This window comes from Protopterus annectens, chromosome 11.part0 (genome assembly GCF_019279795.1).
Source record: "Protopterus annectens isolate FY-2018-M chromosome 11.part0, PAN1.0, whole genome shotgun sequence".
NCBI classification, from domain to species: domain Eukaryota; kingdom Metazoa; phylum Chordata; order Ceratodontiformes; family Protopteridae; genus Protopterus; species Protopterus annectens.
In genome coordinates, this window is record NC_056745.1 from 55,849,512 (window position 1) to 55,875,181 (window position 25,670).

The window sequence follows — 25,670 nt, forward strand, 5'->3', positions numbered from 1 at the left end:
GACATTGTTCAGCACTGTTGTCTGTAAAGTTATACTGTGCATCTGGAATTGTATAATATTATTTTGTTTTTTTTGTAACAAAGAGAAAGGATGGGGTCAAATCTTATGATAGAAACTGCACGGAATCCTAATTATCCCAAGGTACGTACAAACTTTAATTGAATTATTTGTTGTCTGACAGTAGAATACTTTAGCTGTAGAGTTATAAAGATGTCACAGTTCTTGGGAGATTGTGTAGTGTGATTTTTCTAACTCGCACAGTTGTGATGTGACCTTAGTGTTATCTCAGACAAGTGAGAAGGGAGGCAGTTTTAGCATTCTCTCATTTATGTTCTTCACATTAGTTAAGCACATGCATGTAAATAAAACAGTATGCATTAGAAGAAACAGTACTGCATTGCTAAAGATGAGAAAAATATTTTCCCTTCTCAAATTTCTTTTATACATTTCTAATCTCATTAGCAGAGCAGAGGTGCAGATGGGTGCGTCTTTGATTTTTATGTTTCTTTAGTTCTGCTACTGTTTATTTGTGGTGCCTTTATATATTAATTAACATGTACATGGTGTGATGCCCCTCTTCTGGGCCAGTAATCAAGGGTCCTCAGTCCTCACCACTGACACCAGTGAGGGACGTTCACCTGGAACTAAAATAGATACACAACAGTATTTCCAGATGCAGTTCTCTGCACCAAGCTCAGTTTCCCTTAAGAGCACACAGGGAACAAATTCAGTCCAGGGGTTGGGTTTCCCTCTCTATCTGTCTCTCTCCAGGCCCCCAGTAAGTCTCCCCACTGACACAGCTGTAGAACTGAGTCCTAGGCCGAGTGTTCCAAGCCAAGTCCTCCACCATCCTTTCTGGAAACCAGTGCTCTGTGTACCAGCTCCATTTAGCTGACAAAAACACACCCTCTTTGAGATTTGATTTTCACACACACTTAACATTTGGGAATGACTGACACAGATTTTCCAGCTATGCCCAGACTATAAGGTAGGTCCACCCCCCCCCTTACTATATATACTAACTCCAGGATCGTACTACGGTGGGGAAAAGGGCATATACCTTTCACCGAAATGAGTTTCAGTGAAGAGAGCTTTCTGTCATGTGCTCAGTCAAATGAGTTTCGGTGAAGTGAAGTAGACACACATATATATATATATATATATATATATAAAATCTATATAAATATATATATATATATATATATATATATATATATATATATATATATATATATATTTTTATAGGTTTACTATCAAAATGTCACTGGAAAAAAAAATTCCATTCAGGACATCGAAAGAAAGAGCGAAAGTGCCAGTCTACGTCTCAACACGGTGTTGAATCAGCTGAATGAATTCAGCAGATTCGACATTGTTGCTGAACAGAGCACGTGATTTCCGTATAGGGGCACACTTACATGAAACTGCTACACCTTACATCACGTTTTTGCAGGGGAGCAAGCCTCCCTGCACCCTCCTGTGGGGGTTTGCATCCCCAGATCCCCTGCTATCTATATATTCCAACTCCAAGATCGCACTACAGTAAGGAAAGGAATGAATGTCCCAAACCACACTGTACTGCGATCTCTGTGAAGTACTTCACATTCGCTGATAGGAATTTCGAATACGGAATGCTCAGCAACATGGAAATTCAGACATCTGTCATTTGTTTTTCTATCTGCGGAGTATCCACGTTTGTAATTTTGATAGTAAGCCGTGTGTGTATATGTATGCATATATATATATATATATATATATATATATATATATATATATATATATAGATATATAGATATATATATATATGATTCTGTTATGACTACTCCGCTGAAAGTATTGCCTTCTTGGGTGTCACAGTATTTAAGACCTGAGGGGTTTAGAAACTAAGTTGTTTAATAAACCTTGTAAGAAAATCAATGTGCTCAGAGTTTGCACCCAAGACATGTTAAGTGGAACATCTTGAGACGACATTTTTTTAGGGCAGCACATCTCCACACGAGAGACAGTGATATGTATGATTCATTTCATAATTTGACCTGTCATTTTTTGGATAGAGGTTATGATAGCACTGAAATCACTGTGGCACAGAATGATACCATTATGTTAAGAGATACCTGCACAAAACCATTCTTTGATAATCAGACAACATATGGTAATATTAAAGTCAGAGAGCTAGGTCACCCGATACAGATAAACCTTACTTTTTCGAATGACACTGGTTTCATCTGTGATATTATCAATAAGCATTGGAGGGTGTTGACATCAGATAAGAAGTGCAAGGAAATATTAGGTGATAGGCCCTCTTTCTGCTTTAAGAATCGTCCCTCTCTTAAGAAAATGCTATGTTATAGACCTCTAGTTCATACCAACATCAACACCATTGCATGTAGAACTGGTACATTTCCCTGCTATGATTGTAATATCTGTAGGTACATTAAAAGAGATGACCAATTTGTGCATCCGAACACTGAACGTGTCTTTAATATTGACTTGTATGTTAATTGTAGCAGTTGTAATCTAGTATACTGAGCAAGCTGTGAAATCTCTAAAGCCTTTTACATCGGTAAAACTATCTGGTGTCTTAGAGACAGAATTAGAGAGCATTTATATGCTATCAGTAGATGTGATGAGAGAAATACCCTCTTTAAACGTGTAAAGCATACAGGGAACTGATCATTGGTTCAAATTCATGGTGTTAGAAATGTTTAAGCTGGGGTTGAGAGGGGAGATGTTAAAACTCACACTGAGTGTATTGAGATAAAATGGATTACCATTTTACAAGCAAGTAATGGGAAAGGGCTTAATGACCACATTCCAATTATGCCATTATTAAGGTCACGTGGTCTTAAACACCAACATATTTAATGATGTTTAGAGTGGTTTGAGTTAGATCTGATGAAGTACCTGGTTTTGTATGAAAGCGCTCATCTTTTATCTTTTTGTATTGTAGTTGAGTTTTGAATTAAACATTTTACGCCTTTTTTGTCTGCCAGTTTATATATATATATATATATATATATATATATATATATCTATATGTATATATATATTGTTAGTATATATATATATATATATATATATATATATATATATATATATATATATATATATATATATATATATATACACTATTCACTTCTGATGTATATAGGTAATAACCATGGGCTTTTTCATAGAATTGCTTCTAGTATACTTAACAGTATCATTTTGTTGTGAAAAATAGGGCTTGGCCCTCCCTCCTCTTTCCTCATTTGTTTTACTGTATGTCTTGTCAATTTCCACATGTCCATACCCTCTACCCATAAAGTCATCCCATAGATGGCATAGTCCCTCATGAAAGTCCTTGTCATTACAGGTTAAATGTGAGGTCCTCATAGCCTGTCCCTTAATAATATTACTAAAAATGTGTTGTGGATGCATACTTTCCCTTTGTAAATATGTGGGATAATGACATTCTTTCCTGTGAATGCTGGTGTTTAGGCCAGTTCCTTGCTTAGCTATAGTTACATCCAAAAAATCAATTTTACTCATGGATTTGCTTAGGGTGAATTTAAGAATGTTACTGCTGGTGTTCAAATATTGGTATAAAGTTCTAAACTCTCTTCATCCCCCTGCAACCTATAAAAAGACCATCTACAAAACGTTGATGTATTATTATATGTGGGTTCAAATTATTTAGGATGTATTGGTATTCCCATTCCATCATTACTAAGTTGGCATAAGAGTTCACACAGCTAGTACCCATAGCAACTCCTGTTTTTTCCAGTAGCACATGCCTTTGAAGAAAAATGTTATTGTCTAAAACTAATTCCAGGTCTGAAATGAGGACAGTCCCTTTTTGTGCAGTTGCTCTCTTTTATATCGTATTCAGTGTCCTTCATTTGTCCCAGCTGTGTGGATCTTGGGGTATCAATGATTTAATGTGAGCAGCTTATTGTTGGTTTTTGTATTTGCCATTTGAATTCAGTATCTTCATCATTTTCCAGAGGATGCAGTGACTGTGTGGTGCCACTTTGTGGTTATAGTAACTGTGCTGCTTTTGTTTGCTAAGCAATAGCTCTGTAGAAATGGGTAACTTTGATTTTAGTCATCATCTGTTTCATAGGTGAGAAGGTGATAACCCAGCATGTTGTAGTTGAGTGCATCTTGGTTTGGACTGGCTTCACATTGCTTTGTACTGTTTTTGACTGTCTAACTTTTTCTATTTGGCTAGTAAACTTTGTATATTTTAGACTAGTGTTCCTATTCCTTTGAAAAGCTGTGAAACTCTTTGACTTGCAAATCTTGACCCATTCTCAGATATGAATACAGCTGGGATTCCGTGTCTTTAATAAATTGCTGTAAGAAGTACAGAAGTACAGTGACAGAATTCGATAATACTTTGTGCATCTTTACAGCTCCAAAATACTATGACATGTTAATCATATGGCTCACTGCTGCAGTAGCCTTAGCTATATGAGTTATATCCTGATAAGAATATAACAAAGCTTCAGGGCAGCATCTACATACATGCTCAAACTGTTAGTCAGGTTGAGCTGATCTGATTAAAAAATTAGGCTTGGACACCAAGCCCTTGAGAGCTTACCTGCTACTAAAGTACAGTCTTAGTGAGAGCATTTGAGGATTGCCAATTGGTTATGTTATAGTCATAAATAAATAACATTAAGAATTTACCTTGTATGCCTTTAGTCAGGGACAACACTTCAGGATGTGCAAACAGAAATGTTATTCTTACAGCACTGGGAGTTCTTCATAATTCTTTATGAAGCATTCTCACTTTACATAAAAAAATGTAATTTTATACATTTTCTTATCAAACTGCTCATGCAGTTTCATGACGTTATAATGACTGTGTCCTATACAAAACTTTGCAAATGTTCTCATCCCTCGTGATTTTTGCTTTAGGCTTCACGTGAACACCTTCCTATACATGATTCACCTACTTCCAAAGGGTCTTGTTTCTGACCTTGGATGTTTCAAACCTGCTCTAGCAACAACGCACTCTTAGCCTGGAGCAGTCAGGATAACAAATTTCTTTTTGTATAGCTACATGCCTCACTTCATGCAACACGTACTATTCTCTTATTACATACTAAAAGAATGCAGTAAAAAATAGCAGTACTGTGGGCTTATGAAGCTGTATTTTTCCCAGCCCTGCATACAAATTATATTTGCTTTTTAACAATCATATTATAACATCATTAATAAACTGAAATGAATATATATTTTAATAAGCTGGTCTTGTCCCATAACAGTTTTCTCCCTCTGACACTATCAGTGTCATACCATACATATAATTATATTTTTATTTTTTTTTAACTTGATAAAATATGCCTCAGCATCATAGTAGTCATCTTCATTTTTTGTCAAAATAGAACTGTCATTGATTTGCGCATGCAGTGGCATTTCATGTGCAGGTGAGGTTAAACATCTTGTAATCACAGCCTTTAGAATAGAAAATGCTAAAATGATTACATATATTATAAAAAGTACAATGACAATACCCTGGATTATGCTAGTTCCCAGATTACCAAAAATACTGCCCAGCCATCCAAAAAGTGTCCAACTTTTGGATGTGCTGTCCAACACTTTAGCCCTTTGTTCCATGAAGTTTGCCAGTTTTTCCTGTTCATCATGATGGTCACTAATATATGAACAGCAACGGCTCCCTATGAGGGCACATGACCCCCCCCCCTTTTGCAGCAAGTATTATATCAAGTGCCATTCGATTCTGTAACACCACAGTTCGCATTTCAGTCATTTCTCAATTTGCCATCCTGATGTGATGTGAAGTTTCGTTGGCCACCTCCTGTAGAATTTGGGCAAGTATGGTGATTTCAAGCATTGTCCTTTGCACTCCATACCCAGGATTAAAAATTGAAAATACTTGCTCAGTCCAGTGGATTGCTCGCTTATTTCTCAGTCTACCTGCTGGTGGGTTTTCGAAATGTTGAATAGCAGGAGTAATGTAGCCTACAAAGCAACATCCAGACCAGTCTGTAGGCAACCAGGGGCTGGCATGATTACCACAAATGTAGTAATGGTCACTTATGCCCATGCCACACCCCAGTCATAGTTTAAGTGCAAAGAGTCTAACACACTTTCATGCCTGGTGTCATTACATATACTGGTTCCTACTGGTACAGTCCCATTTCTGGCATAACGTGTCTCCATGATGTGTGGTTGCAAGTTGAAGAGACACAACCTTTGAAAAATCAGTTACATTACGCCATGTTAAGCTGATGTCATTAAGGTCCTTTTCAAATGACACCTGTGATGCAGGGATGGGAATCATGGGAATCCCTGCCTTGGAATAATGAGGTATATGCAAACATATCCAGCAGTTTGTTTTGTTTAGATTTTTGGCATACTGCCAAAGGACCAGCAAGAAACTGTTTTCTCTCGACCAGTTTATAGAAGGGAACAGCAGCAGAAACAAAGTGCCTGTTGTCACTGGATTCATCATGGACTGCTACTGAAGTTGACCTTCTCACTGGGCAGATGATTTATTTCTCACACCTCGATCTCCATCTGTTGGCTGCAATGATTTGTCTGGTGTCCCTACCCGACAGGTCTTCTTACAATGAGATGAATGGATTCACATTGGTAGTCCTGCACAGCGAACTGCAGTTACAGTGGTGAGTAGGACCTGGAAAGGCCCCTTCCACCTCTGGCTCAGGCAGTTTTTCCTCTGAAAAGTTTTAATGTAAACCTAATCACCTGGTTGTAGTTGGTGACAAGGTTGGTCTGAAGGCTTTGGAAATGCTGCTTTTACTGTTCAACGATATTGCTGCAAAATTTTGAGGAGTCTCCTACAATAAGAAATCATAGCATCATCTGACAAAGTTAAATCGGCATTTCCCACTGGAGGGGTAGCTGGAAGGGCCATGGGTCTCCCCATTAATATCTCATATGGACTCAATTTCCTGATGGCATTCATTGAGGCCCTCATACTCATCAATGCTAAGGGAAGGGCTTTGGGCCACTTTAAGTGGGTTTCAGCACAAATCTTCGAAATTTTATTTTTAAGGGTCCTGTTTATCCTTTCCACTAATACAGATGACTGGGGATGGTTGGGACAGTGAAGACTCAACTTAGTATTATAAGCTTTACATAACTCTTTAAACAGGTTATTATTAAAATGAGTTCCCTGGTCACTGTTAACAATGCTGGGTATACTGAAACTTGGTATATAATCAGATACCATTTTTTTAATAACTGTGACTGCATCAGCTTTGTAACATGGGTAAGCTTCCACCTATGCTGAGAACATACACACTACCACCAAAATAAATTGTAAATTATCAGTCTTAGGCATCTGGATGAAATCCAGCTGTATACTGACAAAAGGCCCCCAGGGTGGAGGTAAACATGCAGATTTGCTGTTGGCATGTTTGCTTACAATTTTGTGCATACTGAAGCATCAAAGAGGAGATGTGAGGGGCATACCAACTTCGGGTAATTTGATTAAATAAAGCTGTCTTACCTGTATGGGCCGGTAGATGAGGCAGGCGCCACCAGTTGGCCATCCTGATGTCGCCATATGCCATCAGAGGATTTTCTACATCCATCCTTGAGCCACCTCAGAATTTCTCCCTGTGATGCTTCAGCTTGAAAGGCTGACAGTTTTGCAAAATCAAACACATCATTACTGTTGCAGTTTGTTGCTGTCAACATACAAAGATGTTTACACCAATTTACTACTGCTTGTTTAGCAGCTTGGTCTGCCACATTGTTACCTTTTGTAACCATGTTACTGCTTGTTTAGCAGCTTGGTCTGCCACATTGTTACCTTTTGTAACCATGTTACTGCTTGTTGAGCAGCTTGGTCTGCCACATTGTTACCTTTTGTAACCATGTTACTGCTTGTTGAGCAGCTTGGTCTGCCACATTGTTACCTTTTGTAACCATGTTACTGCTTGTTGAGCAGCTTGGTCTGCCACATTGTTACCTTTTGTAACCATGTTACTGCTTGTTGAGCAGCTTGGTCTGCTAAGTTGTTACCTTTTGTAACCATGTTTAACCCCTTTTGATGTGCACAGCATTTGATTACAGACAGCATTTTAGTTAACTAAAGTGCATCTAACAATGATTTTATGTACCCTGAATTTTTAATTTGATTTCCTGAAGAGGTTAAAAACCCTCTCTGTCTCCAAAGTTGCCCAAAGACATGTACCACCCTGTAAAAATATTGGCCACCTCATCTTTGGCTAACTCAGACTTTTTGCAAAGCCACTAGCTCAGCTATTTGAGCAGAGTGAATACCCTCTAATCTTTGTTGCAACAATGTTGTTTCCTCGGTGCAGACTGCTATTCCTGAGACCAACTTTCCTATTTGATGTCTTCCACAGGAACCATCCACAAACAGATGCATGTCAGCAGTGGGTATAGAAGTGTCCGTTAAGTCCTCCCTAGGAGAAAGCAAATAGTTAGTTACACACACGCAATCATGCTCTTCACCATCCTCAGCAGTAGGCAACAGAGATGCAGGATTAAGAACAGGACAGCGGATCAGAGAAATAGAAGGATCAGAAAGAAGTGTAAGTTCATATCTAGTTAGACGTGCAGTCAAGAGTGGTTGAGTTTTCATTTTAAGCAAAAGAGATGATACAGAATGAGGGACAGCTACTGTGAGATCATTCCTAAGCACCAACGATTGTGCCAGATTAACTAGAATGGCAGCAGCAGCAGCAACTGCCCTTAAACAGGGCAGAAAACCTTTTGCAACAGAATCAAGTGCTGTAATAATCCAATGGGCGATAGCTGTCCCCGTGTTTTTGGGCAAGTACTCCTTGTGCAAATCCATTTCTTTCATCTCAAAATAAAATAAAAGTCTTATCATAGTCTGGTAACCCTAAAGCTGGGGCAGTAGCAAAAGCTTCAAGTTCTGAAATGAGATTTCCTCTTCACTGTTCCAAAGGAGAGGCTCTGGTGTATCCTGCTTTAAATGATTTGTCAAAGGTTTGGCAATTTCTGCATAGTTAGGGATCCACTGTCTACAGTATCCTGTCATACCTAGGAAAGACCTAAGCTGTCTCTGAGTAGTCAGACATGAGCCTTAGATATTGCATCAGTACGAGATGGTAACACTTGCCTGCTACCCTGGGAAATTAAATGACCAAGATAACGTACCTGAGATGACCACAATTGTGGTTTTTCTCTATACACTTTGTGTCCCTTTTCTGCAAGGATAGTCAGAAGATGCAAGGTATCCTGCTGACATTGCTGAAAGGAGTTTGATGCTATTAGTAAAGCTACATATTGTACTAAGACAGACCTACCCAGAAATGTTGCATTCCCCAAATCTTTTTTTAGAATTTGAGAAAATAATTAAGGAGATTCAGTATATCCTTGTGGCAACTGTGTCCATGTATATTGCTGTCCCTGATAAGTGAAAGCAAACAGAAACTGACTATCAGGGTGAATTGGTATAGAAAAGAATGCTGTATATAAATCTATCACAGAAAAGTAACTAGCTGTAGGTGGTATGCAACTCAGTATTGTTGCTGGATTTGGAATAGTAGGTAGGACTGCATTATTTACAGCCCTTAAGTCTTGGGCAAATCTATAAGTATCCTTTCCTGGCCTTTTCACTGGAAAAATAGGGGTATTACAAGGGCTTTTAGCTAGTATTATTATTCCTTGATGTACTGGAGACTGAATTACAGGTTTGATTCCCTGCTCTGCTTCTGACTTTAGTGGATATTGTGGAACTCTGGGGAGAGGTTTTGATGGATTTAATTTTATTTTTACTGGTTCTGCTGATTTCAGTATACCTACTTCATTTGCATGCTTAGCCCACAAGTTGGTAGGTATCTGCTGTAGTAACTCTCCATCTGTCTGTATGCTTCCAGCAGGCTGTTCTTCAGCTTCTGCTAAAACTGCCAATACTTTCCCCATAGATTCTGTTGGAACATTTAGATACACCCCTTCTGGGGTACAGTAAATAATATAACCCAGCTTGCATAACAGATCTCTTCCTAGCAAATTAACTGGTGCAGTAGTACTCAAAAGAAAATAATGCTTTTCTTGTATCGGACCTAAAGAAATGGGGATGGGTTCCGAAACAGGGTACGTATCCATAGTATTTGTCACTCCAACTGCCTTTACTTTATGCACTGATACTGGTATTTGACTATCTGAAGTAATTTTTAGCATTGACCTAGTAGCTCTAGTGTCCACCAGAAGTGGGGTTTTCTTTAAATTCATTTTCATCTTAACATAGGGCCCATTTTGATCTATTGGCAGTAGAGGGTTAAGATTCACTTCTGTATTATTTTTGTGACCTAGTCAGTATGGAGCTTCCTGACTCCTTCCAATTCGAGGAGGTGGTGGAGGAAAAACTGCATTATTATAGATTGGTTGCAATTCAGTCCAAGTATTTTGGACTCTGTGCATTTGCCTGTGTAGGCATTCCCCTCTCCAATGTCCTGCTTGTCCATAATTGAAGCAAGATGTGTTAGATGAAGCCGGAGGAGCACTGCCAACTCATTGTTGCCAACCAGCTGTACCTTGTTCCCCTCGACCAGCACTTTTGCTAAATGCTCTAGCAATTCCTCTACCCCTTCCTCTGCTTCTACCTCGACCCCTTGGATTTTCCAGCTGCCTGATTTGTAAAGTTAACAGCTTATCCTCAGTATCCTTCCTTCGTTTTCCTGATACTCTGTACAGTGACTTGCAGCACTTAATAAAGACTCTTAAGTCCTTCCCTTGCTAGTCTATGAGCATCTGCTTTATTTGATTTTGTACAGGGGCTTGCAGACCCTGCACAAAGGCTGCTGCAATAGCTGGCTCTTCTGGGTCTGGTTTTCCTGAACATCAAGCAAATACTGTTTTAAGGTGACTCAAATAGTTTGTAGGGGCTTCCCCTTTATTTTGTTTACATGCCTGTATTTTAGACCAATCAGTCCTAACTTGACACACATCTGTAATCTTGTTTAACAATGCTGTTCGTTTATCTATAATGCATTTCCTATGAGAGTGAAATTTGTTTTTTCAGCCTTTTCCAGTAACTGCTTTCTTATTTCATCTGAAGTAACTACCCTCAGCAGTTGATTTAAATCTGTCAAAGTAGGATTGTAACATTCTATTATAGTTTTTAATTCTTCTTTGAATTTTAATGGATCTTCTCTAATATTTGGAAAATGTTTAGACATAGAATGCAAATCAGCAGGGGTCCAAGGACGATGAACAGATTCCCTATTGTAGCCCCCAAAATTTCCCTGAGAGGTGCCAATAGATCCCCTCCAGAGTTTGTAATCTTTTGTTGTACCCTGTCATGTTAACGTGTATGGTAAGATACAGGAGTGTCAAATACTAATGCCCGTGTTGGGGAAGTAGAAGCTGTCTGAGAAGGACATGAAGAAGAACCCCCCCGACTGCAGATACCTGTTAAAAAGATGAAGATTGAACAGGGGAACCAGTCTGAGATGTACCTTTATCACGTGAACCGGGTGTCCAATGGACCGTAGACCGAAAGGTAGGAGTCTGAGAAACAACAGAGTCTTGTACAGGAGGTACCCGTACTGGTGCATATGGGGGTGGGGGTGCAGTAGCTACTGGAAGATTATCATCTTCAGAAGTTTCTGCTTTTTGGCCATCCTCAGTTTGTTCCAAACCTGCTAAGACAGGATAAAGGGATCCCCTTTTACTGATCTGTACTGCCTTTTTAACCTTTTTTACTTGGTGCAACAATTTCTTATTAGCATCCTGCAACCCTCTTAATACTGAGTCCTTTTCCCCTTTAAGTGCTTCAGTGTACGAAGAGTAAAATGCTGTTATTTGTTCCCCACTTACTTTGCTTTTCTTTTCTTCCAAAATAACTTTCAATGTCAGCAATTTAGTTGTATCATAAGTTCCATTTAATGGAAATACCCCACCAGCACAATTCTTAGTAAGCTGAAACCAGTCGTGCCAATATTTACAACTTTCCTTCCCATAGTCAAAATACATAAAATGCAGCTGTTCCCTTTTCAGGGATTTGATCTTGCTTGCTTATCTTTGCTCCTATTTTTCTTATTTTATAAATAAATAATAATAAAAATGTTAGGCTTACCTTACAACTCCTGGATTCTGGCAATTCCGAAGACAGAAAATAACTGTAGTAATCCACACACCATAGAGGGAAGGAAGTCTGTCACCATGCAGCAACAGAGGAGAGGTTTCGATCAGCTTTTTCCCACAGCACCCCCTTGATTTCGTCCCTGCGTGAGCTCAAAAGTTACAGCTCCATCATTGTGGTCAGGATAATGGGGCGGATAAGTATTGTGTCCAGAACTGACCACTCTTTCAGACCCTCTGAGCGTACTTTCACACAATCATACTGTTAAGTCCCAACGTGCTTTAGGGCTCATGAATTTATTTTAACAACACATACCTCTACGTCCTATCATGTGGTAGGCTCATGAATTTGTTTTAACAGTATATAGTCTATGTCCCAATCATGCTATGGGCTCATGAACTTGTTGTATAGTCTACATCCCAACCATGCGGTGGGCTCATGAACTTGTTTTAACTTTACAGTCTACGTCCCAATCATGCGGTGGGCTCATGAACTTGTTTTAACTTTACTCTTAGCTTTTAACTTTTTCTTTTCTTTCACTCATACATTCATATATTGACAGAATAAAACATCTTTCATACTTCTTACATTTCAAACCTAAGGGTACCATCCTCGCACAAGGCGCCTCCTTGTATTAATTTGTCTTTTACTGTATGGGCACATACATTTACTATACTCCCACTATTACTTGTATATCTTACAACTACTCAGTCATACAAAAACACAGTCATGCACTTATACTACATTTTTCTAAAATTGTCTAAAAGAAAGAAAAAAAAACACAAACCAACCCTTTTCCCTTAACAAAACAATTTCCCTGCCAAGGCTGGTATGTTTGCACACCCTGAATAACTGCACATCGGAGTCTCTGACTATTCCATACAAAGCAGTGTGGAATTCACAGAAAATCTGTGATGGGCCCTATTCCAGAACTGCTCTGCAGCAATACCAAAGTTCAGATCCAGAGAACGGCACCAAATTGTTATAGTCATAAATAAATAACTAAAAATTTACCTTATATGCCTTTAGTCAGGAACACTTCAGGATGTGCAAACAGAAATGTTATTCTTACAGCGCTGGGAGTTAGTCTTCATAATTCTTGATGAAGCATTCTCACTTTACATACAAAAACTGTAATTTTATACATTTTCTTATCGAACTGCTCATGCAGTTTCATGATGTTATAATGACTGTGTCCTATACAAAACTTTGCAAATATTCTCATCCCTCGTGATTTTCGCTTTAGATTTCACGTGAACACCTTCCTATACATGATTCACCTGCTTCCAAGGGGTCTTGTTTCTGACCTTGGATGTTTCAAACCTACCCTAACAACAATGCACTCCTAGCCTGGAGGAGTCAGGCTAACAAATTCCTTTTTGTATAACTGCATGCCTCATTTCATGCAACGCTTACTATTCTCTCTTATTACATACTAAAAGAATGCAGTAAAAAACAGCAATACTGTGGGCTTATGAAGCTGTATTTTTCCTAGCAATGCATACAAATTATATTTGCTTTTTAACAGTCATATTATAACATCATTAATAAACTGAAATGAATATACATTTTAATAAGCTGGTTTTGTCCCATAACAGTTAATGCCGTTCCATAGCTGCTAGATAAGTTCCCTTCAGGAGAAAAAAGCTTCCTCTTTTAATTTTCTGACAAAAATTGTACCTTTTCTGCAAAGTATTTATTTTAAAGTTAGGATTTTAGTGGCTGTCATGTGACTTTTAATTATTTTCAGATGAGGTGCATCCCCTTTTTGCCTTTGTGGTAAAAAAGTTAAGACTACTTTTTCTGTGTTAAAAGTTGAGTTATTTTCATTTGGATGACTGAGGCAAGTGTTTAGATTACTGTGCTTTTCCTTTTGTTTTTATTTGGAAAAATGTCCTTTTTTACTACTTACCTGTTGTACTGACTACTGCTGCTAGACTTCCTTGGGAATCAGACATCTTTTTCAGCTTAAGCATACTGCTTACCCAGTTCTTCCTGCCATTAAAAGAAGAAAATTGCTAAACAGCTTTTGCCACCACAGCAGGCTGCTAAAGTGCCTCAACAACAGATGGGTGACTCTGCCGTGACCATTTCTGAATACTCAGACCATTCATCATTTTTCATGGCTCCCTCTGGTGTAGTCCCTACAGCCACTATGGACATATCTTCTGTGGCTGTTGGATTGCCCTTGGTGGGACAAGGAGGACCAGTCTTGTTGAGCCTGGGAGAAGGGGCAGAGAATACCCTCTACCTAGCCAGAATGCTTATACCTAAGGAGGTTTCCCCTGGCAAACGTGAGTTTTCTTCTTCAGAAAGAAGCCAAAAGTTAGACATATTTCTTCTCCTGTTTCAATCACATTGGTCAGGAGTGATATATTGTGCTTAGTTCAGGCTTTGATTCGTTCAGTATGATGTTTCTGATAAGAGAGATATTATTCATTTTTTGAAGAGGTTGGATTTTGAACCCTAAAAATAATTGTGAAAGGACAGAGTCTATTTTGTCTTCTCTAAATTCTGATTCAGATTCTGAGGAGAGTGTGGCTTTGGCCAGTCTCTTTGAAGGATTGTCTTTCTGTGAAACCATTTCCAGAATGAATCCGTTATTTCAGTAGGAACTTACGATATTCTCCAGTTCTTGAAGAAGCATTATGATTTATTTCTACTGGAATTTACAAAACCAACCCAATTTTGTCTGTTCTTTCAGCCCTAGAAGATGCTTTTATCACAGCCTGTGACTGGCTGCCCCCAGGAAATCAGATGGAAGATTGTGAAGCTTTACACAATCTGAATTTTTATATACTTGTCCCAGATCATACTCTGAAGCTGTTGCTTTAGTTACCCAACCTGCTGCTAAACATTTTGTTAGCACCAGTCCCTGTCCTTCTGGCAGTGATGGGAATGCTTTTTCATAGATTTGGGAAAAGGTGTATTCTTCTGCAGCGCTTATTTTTAGAATTCTCAGCTGTCAAGCACATAATTTAAATGTATACTTGCATCCTTTGAGAATATGAGGACTATTATGGCATTGGTTTCCTCTTCTGAGGAGAAATCTGCTTTGTCTAATGTGATTACTTCTATGTTTCAGGTGGCTGCCCACTGTTTGAAATATGCTCATAATTCAGCTGATGCCACTTCCAAGGATGCTACCAATGAAACTCTTATCAGGAAGTTTGCTTGGTTGCATTCTGAAAACCTTTCAGAATATGTTAAGAATGAAATTTTTAATTCTTCCTTGGATACAGAATTCGTTTTTGGACCGTATGCTGCAGAGGTCCTTAAAAATGTGATGAGAGAGTTAAGCTGCATCTATCAGATTCTTCAGTCTTTATTCTTAAAATTTGCCAAGAGGTTTACTGTTACCCCTTCAACCTTCTTTGTTAGATTCTTTTCTAGTGGATTCCATTGTAAATACTTCAGTTGCTGTTTGTGTTTTATTGTTTGTTCAAACAATTTATGTATTATATATGGTGTTATTGATTGTTTTCATGTTGAAAATTTAATAAAAATGTTAAAAAAAGTATTGGCAGGGAGGTTTCAAAACAAAGGATGGAACTCCCCAGAGCAAACAGCAGTCTAATAAGTCTGAATGACTATACACAGTTCTCCCCTCCCACCATGGCAAACCCTTAATCCTTTCGGAATGTTTGAACCTCTGTTTTTCTCACACTCTCTCTCTCTCTGGTATATGAAAGTTTCAGACAGGCAGTTTCTGAAAGTAATCCATCATAGTTACAGTTGGCAGTGGGAGTCTACCCTCCTTTTTCAGGGATCCCACCCCCAGATTGATCTGCTCCTTTCCCTCCTGTCATTCAACATTTGCTGTCTTGTAGCATGGTAGAAGTGGTTCCTGCTCCTCAGTTAGGAGAAGGTTCACTTCAACAGTTTCTGGATTCAAAGAAAGAAAATCATTCCTTTCTCAACCTGAATGTGATACTACCAAAGTTCAAAATGTTATTCTTTCACAACTTGTTACCCATTTGATTCTTCTGGTGACCTTAGATTTAAAAAGTGTGCATCATCACTTTCCTTTAGTTCAAGATTTCAGATGTTTTTTAAGGTTTTCTGTGTCATTAACAGTTCTCTACATTACCCTTTGGTCTGTTCACTTCTGTTCCAGGGATATTTGCACCATATTGCAGACTGCGAGTTATTCACATTTTTTTCATTATTTAGATGGCTTGCTTATCTTTGCAAAGTATTTTCCAGACTGTCAGGGATCTCTCACCTGGGTAAGGGGGCTGCTACACAGACTGAGATTCCAAGAGAATATGCAGAAGTTTTATCTGATTCCTCCTTTTGGAATTGTTTTCATTGGGTGTCTTCTGGGCACCTCAGTTGAAAGAGCTTTTCTTTCACAAGAAAATATAGATCTATATCTAGATATATTCCTGACTTTTTCATTCAAGGTACTGTATCAGCTAGGGAATTTCTCAGGATTCAGGGTCTCTTAGCTTATATGATTCTCATGATCTCGCTTGCAAGACTCCACACTAAAAAAATCCAGTGGCACCTGTAATCTGTATGCTCCCAACGTGAAATCTCCTGACAATCAGGAATCCAGTTTTGGGATTTATGAAAAGGGAGATTTGTTTTGGTGGAGACACCAAATTTGTCAGAATCCAGGTCTCCCAATCAGATGCCTTGGACTTTGCTTGGAGAGTAGTATTTATGGGGATTAAAGTGCAGGTCCTTGGAACAGAAAAGACGGACCGAAACACACAATAGCAAATAAAATGGTGGCACTTAAAATGCTCTCAACTCCGTCAATTGCCTATGGTCCTTTGGACCACTATAAGTGTTTACAGACTTCACCACAGTGATGTGGTACATAAACATGCAAGGAGGAACCAGATTTTACCCCCTGTGCAGACTAGGCATCATAGCCTGGGATATAGCTTTTTAGCACAATCTCACTCTGCAGGCATGTTACCTACTGTCAGAGCAAAACTGTATGGCAGATAAGCTGAGCAGGACCTAGACAGACCCTTACAAGTGGAAATAGAATTGGGGTGTTCCAAAAATTGATCCAGCTGTGAAACATATCTTTGTGCCTCCACTCACAACAGTCAGTTGGCAAAATTTTGCTCCAAGACTCCATGCAAGAAGGCCTTGAAGACAGATGCTTTTTCTTTTCTTTGGACAGGAATATCCATGCAAGCTTTTTCACCCTTTCCACTAATATGTAGAGTCATTCTAGAGAATCAGAAGAACTGTCCAAAGATCATTATGGTGACTCCTGTTTTTTTTTTTTTTTTTTAGAAATGGCCAGAGGCAATTACCACAAGCTTCCTTACAGGCTGGATCTACTCACACAAGACCATGGGTTTTTGATACATTCCAGCCCCAAATAACTACATCTAACTGCCTGGATGATAGAATCTTAATACCTTTAGGCACCTTTTTACTGAGGACGTGCAGCAGGTACTAAATGAGGCAAGAAAACCTGCAGCTAGAAAATCCTATATTGGTAAATGGAAAAGATGTTCTAGTTAGTGCCAAGAGAGAAGCAGTGCCCATTCAGGACTAGTCCTTTCTCTGGTTCTACATTAGTTGTATTTCTATCATCTGGCTATTCTTACTCCTCCATCAAGTTTTATTTGAGTGCCATTTCTGCATATCTGCCCATGGATTCCCATCTTTCAATGCATTTCACAAGAAAATGTTTTTGAATGGAGCGTTGCATACTAAGCCTTTTAGGAAACCAGTGGCTTCTCCCTGGAATCTAAATTTTGTGTTGGAGAAACTAACCATTTGAACCAGCTCATCAGGCTGGCTTGAGGTTATTGACATGCAGTACAGTTTTACAAATTGCTATGACCTCTGCTAGAAGTGTATTTGAGTTGCAAGCTCTTATGGTATGTCAACCTTCTCTCATTTTCCACAAAGACTGGGTTTCATTAAAAAACAAACCTTCATTTATGCCAAAAATGGTATCTGACTTAGTTTGGAACCAAGCTATCCATCTCCCTGTCTTCTTTCCGTAACTTAAGAATGAAAGAGGATATTCCATACCTTGGACGTTCATGTACAGTTAACTCTGATACTATCTTGACAGAGCAAAATCTTTCAGGGGACATTAGTCAATTGTTAATTTCTTGCGAAGGTAAGAAAAAAATGACAACCTCTGTCAAAACAGACAATTTCCAAGTGGTTGTCTTGTACTGTTACCATTTGTTAACCACATGACAAGACAATTCCAGGTGCGGTCAAGGCTAATTCTTCTGGTGCCTTCGCTTCATCTGTGGCTTTCTGGAAAAGGTTGGATTCTAGAAGCAGCAATTTGGTTCTCTGTGCACCATTTTACAAAGCACCGTCAGCTAGATTCCTTCTCCAGGTCTAAGACAGACTTTTCCAAGACCATTCTCCAAGGGATCTCAGACCCTCATTCTTCCTTCTCTCAGTCTAAGCTACGGCAGTCCGTCCATATCGCTAAGACTTTTGCAGCAGTGATCCATATGATGAATGCAATACAGTTGTGTAAGTAATCTTACTATAAGATGTTCGACTGATCAGTCCTGCATTTGCTGTTCCCTTCCTCCACCCCCCCACCCCCAGGTTTTACCAGGATGAGGGTTTTACTTTTGTTTTCCTAGCATTGCCATTGCCTAGGCTTTGGCTTCTCCCTTTCTGTTGGCATGAATGCTTTCAAGGGCTTGACATCTAAACCTGATTTTTTTAGTGAGCTCATATTGACCTGATTAACTAATCAGACATGTCAGTAGCTGCTTTTCAGCAAGAAGATTCTATTTTAACTGAATTTTAGGGGTTTAAAATTTGTAACTACAGCAGTTTGGCTGTTACCAATTACTAAAGTAATTTATTCTTCAAAGGTTTTAGTTTTGTACCCGTGAAGTTTGATGCAGTTGATGCTGTTTTGGAACTTAACTTTTTTCTAAGAAGCTTAATTTGAGCTTGATATTTGATAAAGAATCTGACAAGTGAGGCACTGAAAAGTTTCATAGAAAGAGTACTTAAAAAACCACCACTGCTACCTCCTGTGGCTCGCTTTGGAAAGCTTTGTGAGGTTACCATTAGACGTTATTAGAACCCCTTATAATTTGACTGCTGATGAAAAGAGAGAGATACTTAATTTAAGTAACTGCAAGGGTATTCGCATCATGAAACCTGATGAGGGTGGTAGAGTTGTTATTATGGACAATTTTGCATGTACTGGTAAAATGATGAATTATCTTTATAATGACAGTTTTTACGCCTTTTTCTTGAAGCAAAGTGAACATTACATGTGGGAGGTTGGATCTGGTTTTGGATGACCTGTTTTTGGACTATAGTTTTACACCTAAATTGATTGATTTTCTTAGGGTGATAAATCCTTTGATTCCATCCAGATTCGGCATTCCAAAGGTGCGTAATTCGATAGTGGACCCTCTGTTGAGCCCAATTGTAGCAGCAGGAGGCTCGGAGTTTGGACCTCTTGTAAATATGTGGGCGGTCAACTGAAATGTTTTTCAGTGATAAGTTGGACATTTTAATTGATTGTTGGCATTTGTTGAGAAGTTTAGGGGAGTGTGAATACAATAATGGTGTTTTTTAAGTATTGATGTTAAGGATTTGTTTCTTGTTATTTCCCACAGTTTAGGCATTGACTGGTTTCTAACTGCTGCAGATCATGATGAAATTATTGTGGTTTCTACTTTTTATGGAAATGGTTTGCACAACAATTTTATCCATTTCAAGGATGGGTACTGTAAACAGACCACAGGGGTAGCAATGGGGGCCTCCTATGCACTAGTATTTGCTAACCGCATTTTATGGTGGTGGGAGGTCAGTTTTATTTTTACTTTTAGATATTATGACTTTATATTTATATTTTTATTATTTAGATGATATATTAATTTTATAGAAGGGAGACCAAGAAAAAGTTATTGAATTTATTGATTATATTAGCAGTACTACTACTATTTTTTTTTGGGGGGGGGGTTATGTAAGAGGCAGATGACATCATAAAAGTGCATTGTGAGTGCATCTCATGAGCATCTCATAAAAGAGTAAAATATAATAAAAGTCCACCAATATAGCAATATAGAAGCACTTGAGTAAATTAACTGAAGTTAGAAATGTTAGTTGCTACCATCATATTTGTCAGGTTGCAGACAGGTCATGAAGTAAAAGCCTATTGCAAGAGGAAAATACTCGTAAAGAAGGTGACAAGGGTTTTACCTCCACTCACACTGCTGTTGGAAAGTAGAGATGTACCAGATTCTGGTGCAGGAGTACCTGAAGCAGTTGGTTCAGGTAGGGCAGGAGGTGTGTAGGTAATGGTGGCTGGATTGGACCCTGATGGTGCTGGGTGCATTAGGTGGGGGCACTGGCACTGCTTCTAGCAAATGTGGGGGACCAACAGGCCTTGCTGGGATGGGTGCAGGTCATTGTGCTGCTGCGTGTGGTAGTAACAGAAATGGACAAACAGAATAGTAAACAAAAGAAATGTATGTGAGAGAGAGGATAGTGGCAAGGGGGAGGGGAATACAAATACAATGGAAAATTGAAGATCCTATGTATGGTGCGCATGGTACACTTAAACTTTATGAACTTCTTGGACCAAAAAACACTTCTGAGTTTAGCATGGCTGTTAAAATGTACAAGTGAGAGGGGGATCTGAACTGATAGCCGTCATTACCTGCAGTCTGGACTAAGCCAGTGGTGTCAGTAAGACATCTGTGAGAAATGTAGATATGTAAAGAAAACGTGCTGCTCAGACATACATTTCACTCGCAGGTTGTATGCAAAGGGAACAACTCTTATATTGAAATATGTCCACCCAAATTATAATGGTGAAGATCATACATATTTAGACTATATAATGCTGCAGTTATTATAATGACAGAAAAATAAACCTTAAATATGTTTTCATAACATCAAAACTGGAGGGGAAAAGCAAAGGGAGTTGAACCCATAGGCATCTCTGCAATTTGAAAGCAGAGCCATAACATCCCAAGTCATTTCACACAAATTATGTAATTCAGAAATAATAATGATTAGAGTCCTAATCAACATAATTATTACACCTAGCCAGGTAAATCTACACAATATATGCATGACAAGAGGCTTAGAGCTTCATCTTGCTACAGAAGAAACCACTGGTGCTTAGAGCTTGATTCCTGTATGTAGTGAATTTGAAAACCTTCTTTGGGAAAAATGCTTGTATAAGATATGTGCTATGTCTTACAACTCCATTCATTTGTTCTAAGGCTGCTTTTAATTACTACTCAACGTGTTGGCAATCAGGGATGTAAGACTCTCAGTAATTTTAAATCTGTTGACCAGGGTGTATTGAGAGGGGTATTGCAAGGGTACAGCAGTTAATGTGCTGCAGGACTGTTGTCTATGAATGTTAGCCAGATTGGCAGTAAATGCAGAGATCACACTCTCGCAGGGCTAGCACTTTCACAGCCACATCAGTTGTGGAGGTGTCCACTCCCAGGAGAGGCCATTCCTACAGTTGTTGGTGTCTTTATGGTAGCATGTTTCATAGCAGACATCACTCAAGGTCACACAGTACATAAGCATCTAGCCAGGGTCATTACATTATACATCCAGTGCAACTCCTGGTAGAGACAGCTCTCATCTCTGAGTAGGATGCTGAACACTCTGCCATGCATGCCCTGGACTTGTCCAGTAGCCCAAGCCACAATGTTTCTTTTACATCACACATGTCCACTGACTCCAGCTGTTCTCAACATTAAAAGCCCCCCCCCCCCACAATACTCACATTTCACATAAAAAACACTTCTTACGTTCATGCTGCTCAACACTCACATGCTTCCCTGTGAAAGACCAGCACTTCTGTGCTTCCTTCTCCTGTGCAGATGATAACTGTGCCCTGTCCTTTGTATATTGTTGCTTGGGTTGCCCATGTCTGATGCACAGTGTGGCCAGCCTATGCGTGAGTTAGTACAGCCAGGTGGTGTTTCTTTCATGTATCACATTTACTGTAGTATATGTGATTAACCCTTTTATACTATGTTGTAGTTACTGCCTCTTTATCAGTGGCACAAGATACTGTGCCCACCTCCATCTGACATGATCATCCTCTGCTGCTGGCTCCTCTTCCTGTTTGCTAATGCCATGACATGATCATCCTCTGCTGCTGGCTCCTCCTCCAGTTCTCTAATGCCATGACATAATCATCCCCTGCTGCTGGCTCTTCATCTGGTTCGCTAATGCCATGATATGATTATCCCCTGCTGCTGGCTCCTCCTCTGGTTCACTAATGCCATGGCATATGCCCGCCTCCATCTGACATGATCATCCCCTACTGCTGGCTCCTCCTCCAGTTCACTAATGCCATGACATGATCACACCTTGCTGCTGGCTCCTTCGCTGATTTCCTGTCTGACTCTGCCTCCTCTATCTTTTGTGCTGGAAACTGCCTATTCTGCAAGTACCCACCAGCTGTGACTGTCTCCCAAGTATAATATTGTATATCATTGGACAGATGGACACGTTTGGAGATATGGTAGGGTCATACTGCAGGACTCTACCGAATATATCCAGACAGTGAAAGTGTGCTTTCAGCAGCCCAAACACACACTCAATAATGTTATTTGTTTGCGATTGTGCACAGTTGTTCCCATGGTCTGTTTAGTTTTGTGGATTCCTTGTGGGTGTCATAAACTGGTGCCCCAGGGCATATCCAGCATCACTAGTAAGATGCCCGTGTGGGAAGTTACCCTGATAAACCATTGCTGCAAGTCATAGAGACACTATATGTGGGAGTCTTGATAACTGCTTGGATAGTAGATGATACCATGTGTTACAGATCACCTGGCAGTTGAATAAGTGATCCTTTTTGCAGTTCACAAACCTCCTTCCCAGTTCATCAAGTGGGTCCTTTATTTCAAAGTGGAAACAGTCTATGGCCCCTAGTACTTTAGGGAAATCAGCTGTATGATAGAAATCATGCATGGTGTTGGCTGTTTTCCTCTGGGGTACATGGGAAGCACATATGCTCCCCACATGCTGAAGCCTGGCATTGAGAAACTGATGGAATACTCTGGAGACAGAGGCTGGAGGAACCCCCACTGTGTCCTCAATAGGTTGGTGAAAGGTCTCTGTAGCTAATGTACATCAAGCCACACATGTTAGTATCCACTGGGGATAGGTACTGTGAGTCCCTCTGGGTCACAGATGAAACCAGCACATGTTCAGAGTTTCTTGAATGGTGTCCCTGTCAACATGATACCAGTTAACAACGTTGTTGTTGTGGAGTCCATGAAATGTTGAATGAGATTGGATGCCCATGCTTCTCTGGGGGAGACGTCACTCACTGTCATGCATGGCAGCAGCAATAAGAGTCCCTTGCGGATGCTCATTTATTAAAGCTTTGGCAACCCTTAATGTAACTTAGCAGTTTACTCAGTTTAAACATTATCATTCAGCCTGATTAAAATATACAGTGTGCGCAGCTCCTCTTTGTGGGATATACGTATTTCTGAATTGCTCAATCATTTTGTTTTGCCTCATTATAATACGTGGCACCTCAGTATACTTTATTAGTGTATATCCTGACCAAAGAAGATTTCTGGGTTGCCCGTTTCACAGAGCCTGGCTTTTTGAACTGTACACAACCTGTACCTGGCTACTGTACACTCAAATTCATTTACCATGATGGGGCAATGTTTTCTGAATTCTGCCCAGTTTGTTATTAGTTTATCCAGATCATCACAGAGATTCACATACAACAAAATCATTTTGATAACTGCATACTTTTTGTTACTCATATTTCCCTTCTCTGTTTTTGAAATGTTTAGGTCATGCAGCTTTCTCTGATGCACAAATTCCCAGTAGCAACATAAAATCCAAGACTCGTTATAGAGTGTTTGTATCTATCTGCTTTACACTGATATTTTTCCTCTTCAGTCTGTGTTAGTTTCTCAGGTACTAATGTGCAAGATGAGAGGCACTCCCTTATTTATACACACAGCAACAGGTATGGTCACATCATGTAACACAGTGGAAGAGAGAGGCTCCACCATATCACATCAACAGGTATAGTCACATCATGTAACACAGTGGTAGAGAGAAGCTCCACCATATCACAGCAACAGGTATAGTCACATCATGTAACACAGTGGTAGAGAGAAGCTCCACCATATCACAGCAACAGGTATGGTCACATCATGTAACACAGTGGAAGAGAGAGGCTCCACCATATCACATCAACAGGTATAGTCACATCATGTAACACAGTGGTAGAGAGAATCTCCACCATATCACAGCAACAGGTATAGTCACATCATGTAACACAGTGGTAGAGAGAAGCTCCACCATATCACAGCAACAGGTATAGTCACATCATGTAACACAGTGGTAGAGAGAAGCTCCACCATATCACAGCAACAGGTATGGTCACGTCATGTGACAGTGGTAGAGAGACGCTTCATCATATCACAGCAACAAGTATAGTCACATCATATAACACAGTGGTAGAGAGAAGCTCCACCATATCACAGCAACAGGTATGGTCACATCATGTAACACAGTGGTAGAGAGAAGCTCCACCATATCACAGCAACAGGTATGGTCATGCCATGTGACACAGTGGTAGAGAGACGCTTCACCATATCACAGTAACAAGTATAGTCACATCATGTAACACAGTGGTAGAGAGAAGCTCCACCATATAGCAACAGGTATGGTCACATCATGTAACACAGTGGTAGAGAGAAGCTCCACCATATCACAGCAACAGGTATGGTCACATCCTGTAACACAGTGGTAGAGAGAAGCTCCACCATATCACAGCAACAGGTATGGTCACATCCTGTAACACAGTGGTAGAGAGAAGCTCCACCATATCACAGCAAAAGGTATGGTCATGCCATGTGACACAGTGGTAGAGAGAAGCTCCACCATATCACAGCAACAGGTATGGTCACATCATGTAACACAGTGGTAGAGAGAAGCTCCACCATATCATAGCAACAGGTATGGTCACATCATGTAACACAGTGGTAGAGAGAAGCTCCACCATATCACAGCAACAGGTATAGTCACATCATGTAACACAGTGGTAGAGAGAAGCTCCGCCATATCATAGCAACAGGTATGGTCACATCCTGTAACACAGTGGTAGAGAGAAGCTCCACCATATCACAGCAAAAGGTACAGTCACACATTGTAGCACAGGTAAAGCTCTGATGGTAGAGACAGGCTCCACAGTGCAGATTATTAATGGAAATGTTCATAAGAGAAAACTTTTACAGGTAAAGCTCTGATGGTAGAGACAGGCTCCACAGTGCAGATTATTAATGGAAATGTTCATAAGAGAAAACTTTTACAGGTAAAGCTCTGATGGTAGAGACAGGCTGCACAGTGCAGATTATTAATGGAAATGTTCATAAGAGAAAACTTTTACAGGTAAAGCTCTGATGGTAGAGACAGGCTGCACAGTGCAGATTATTAATGGAAATGTTCATAAGAGAAAACTTTTACAGGTAAAGCTCTGATGGTAGAGACAGGCTGCACAGTGCAGATTATTAATGGAAATGTTCATAAGATAAAACTTTTACCGATAAAGCTCTGATGGTAGAGACAGGCTCCACAGTTGTTGTGTCATTCGGCTTTTCCCGGTTAGGGGTCGCCACAGCGG

The 25,670-nt window shown here is 39.6% G+C and overlaps 1 protein-coding gene across 5 annotated transcripts in view; it reads left to right on the forward strand.

Moving 5' to 3' along the window:
- The window catches only part of PNPLA8 (patatin like phospholipase domain containing 8), a 365,367-nt gene that overhangs the window by 153,745 nt on the left and 185,952 nt on the right, over positions 1–25,670 (forward strand). For all 5 annotated transcript variants that reach the window (XM_044087422.1, XM_044087420.1, XM_044087423.1 and 2 more), the window contains one exon: positions 84–141. In XM_044087422.1, the coding sequence (XP_043943357.1) occupies positions 84–141 (58 nt within the window). The remainder of the gene's footprint in view (positions 1–83; positions 142–25,670) is intronic.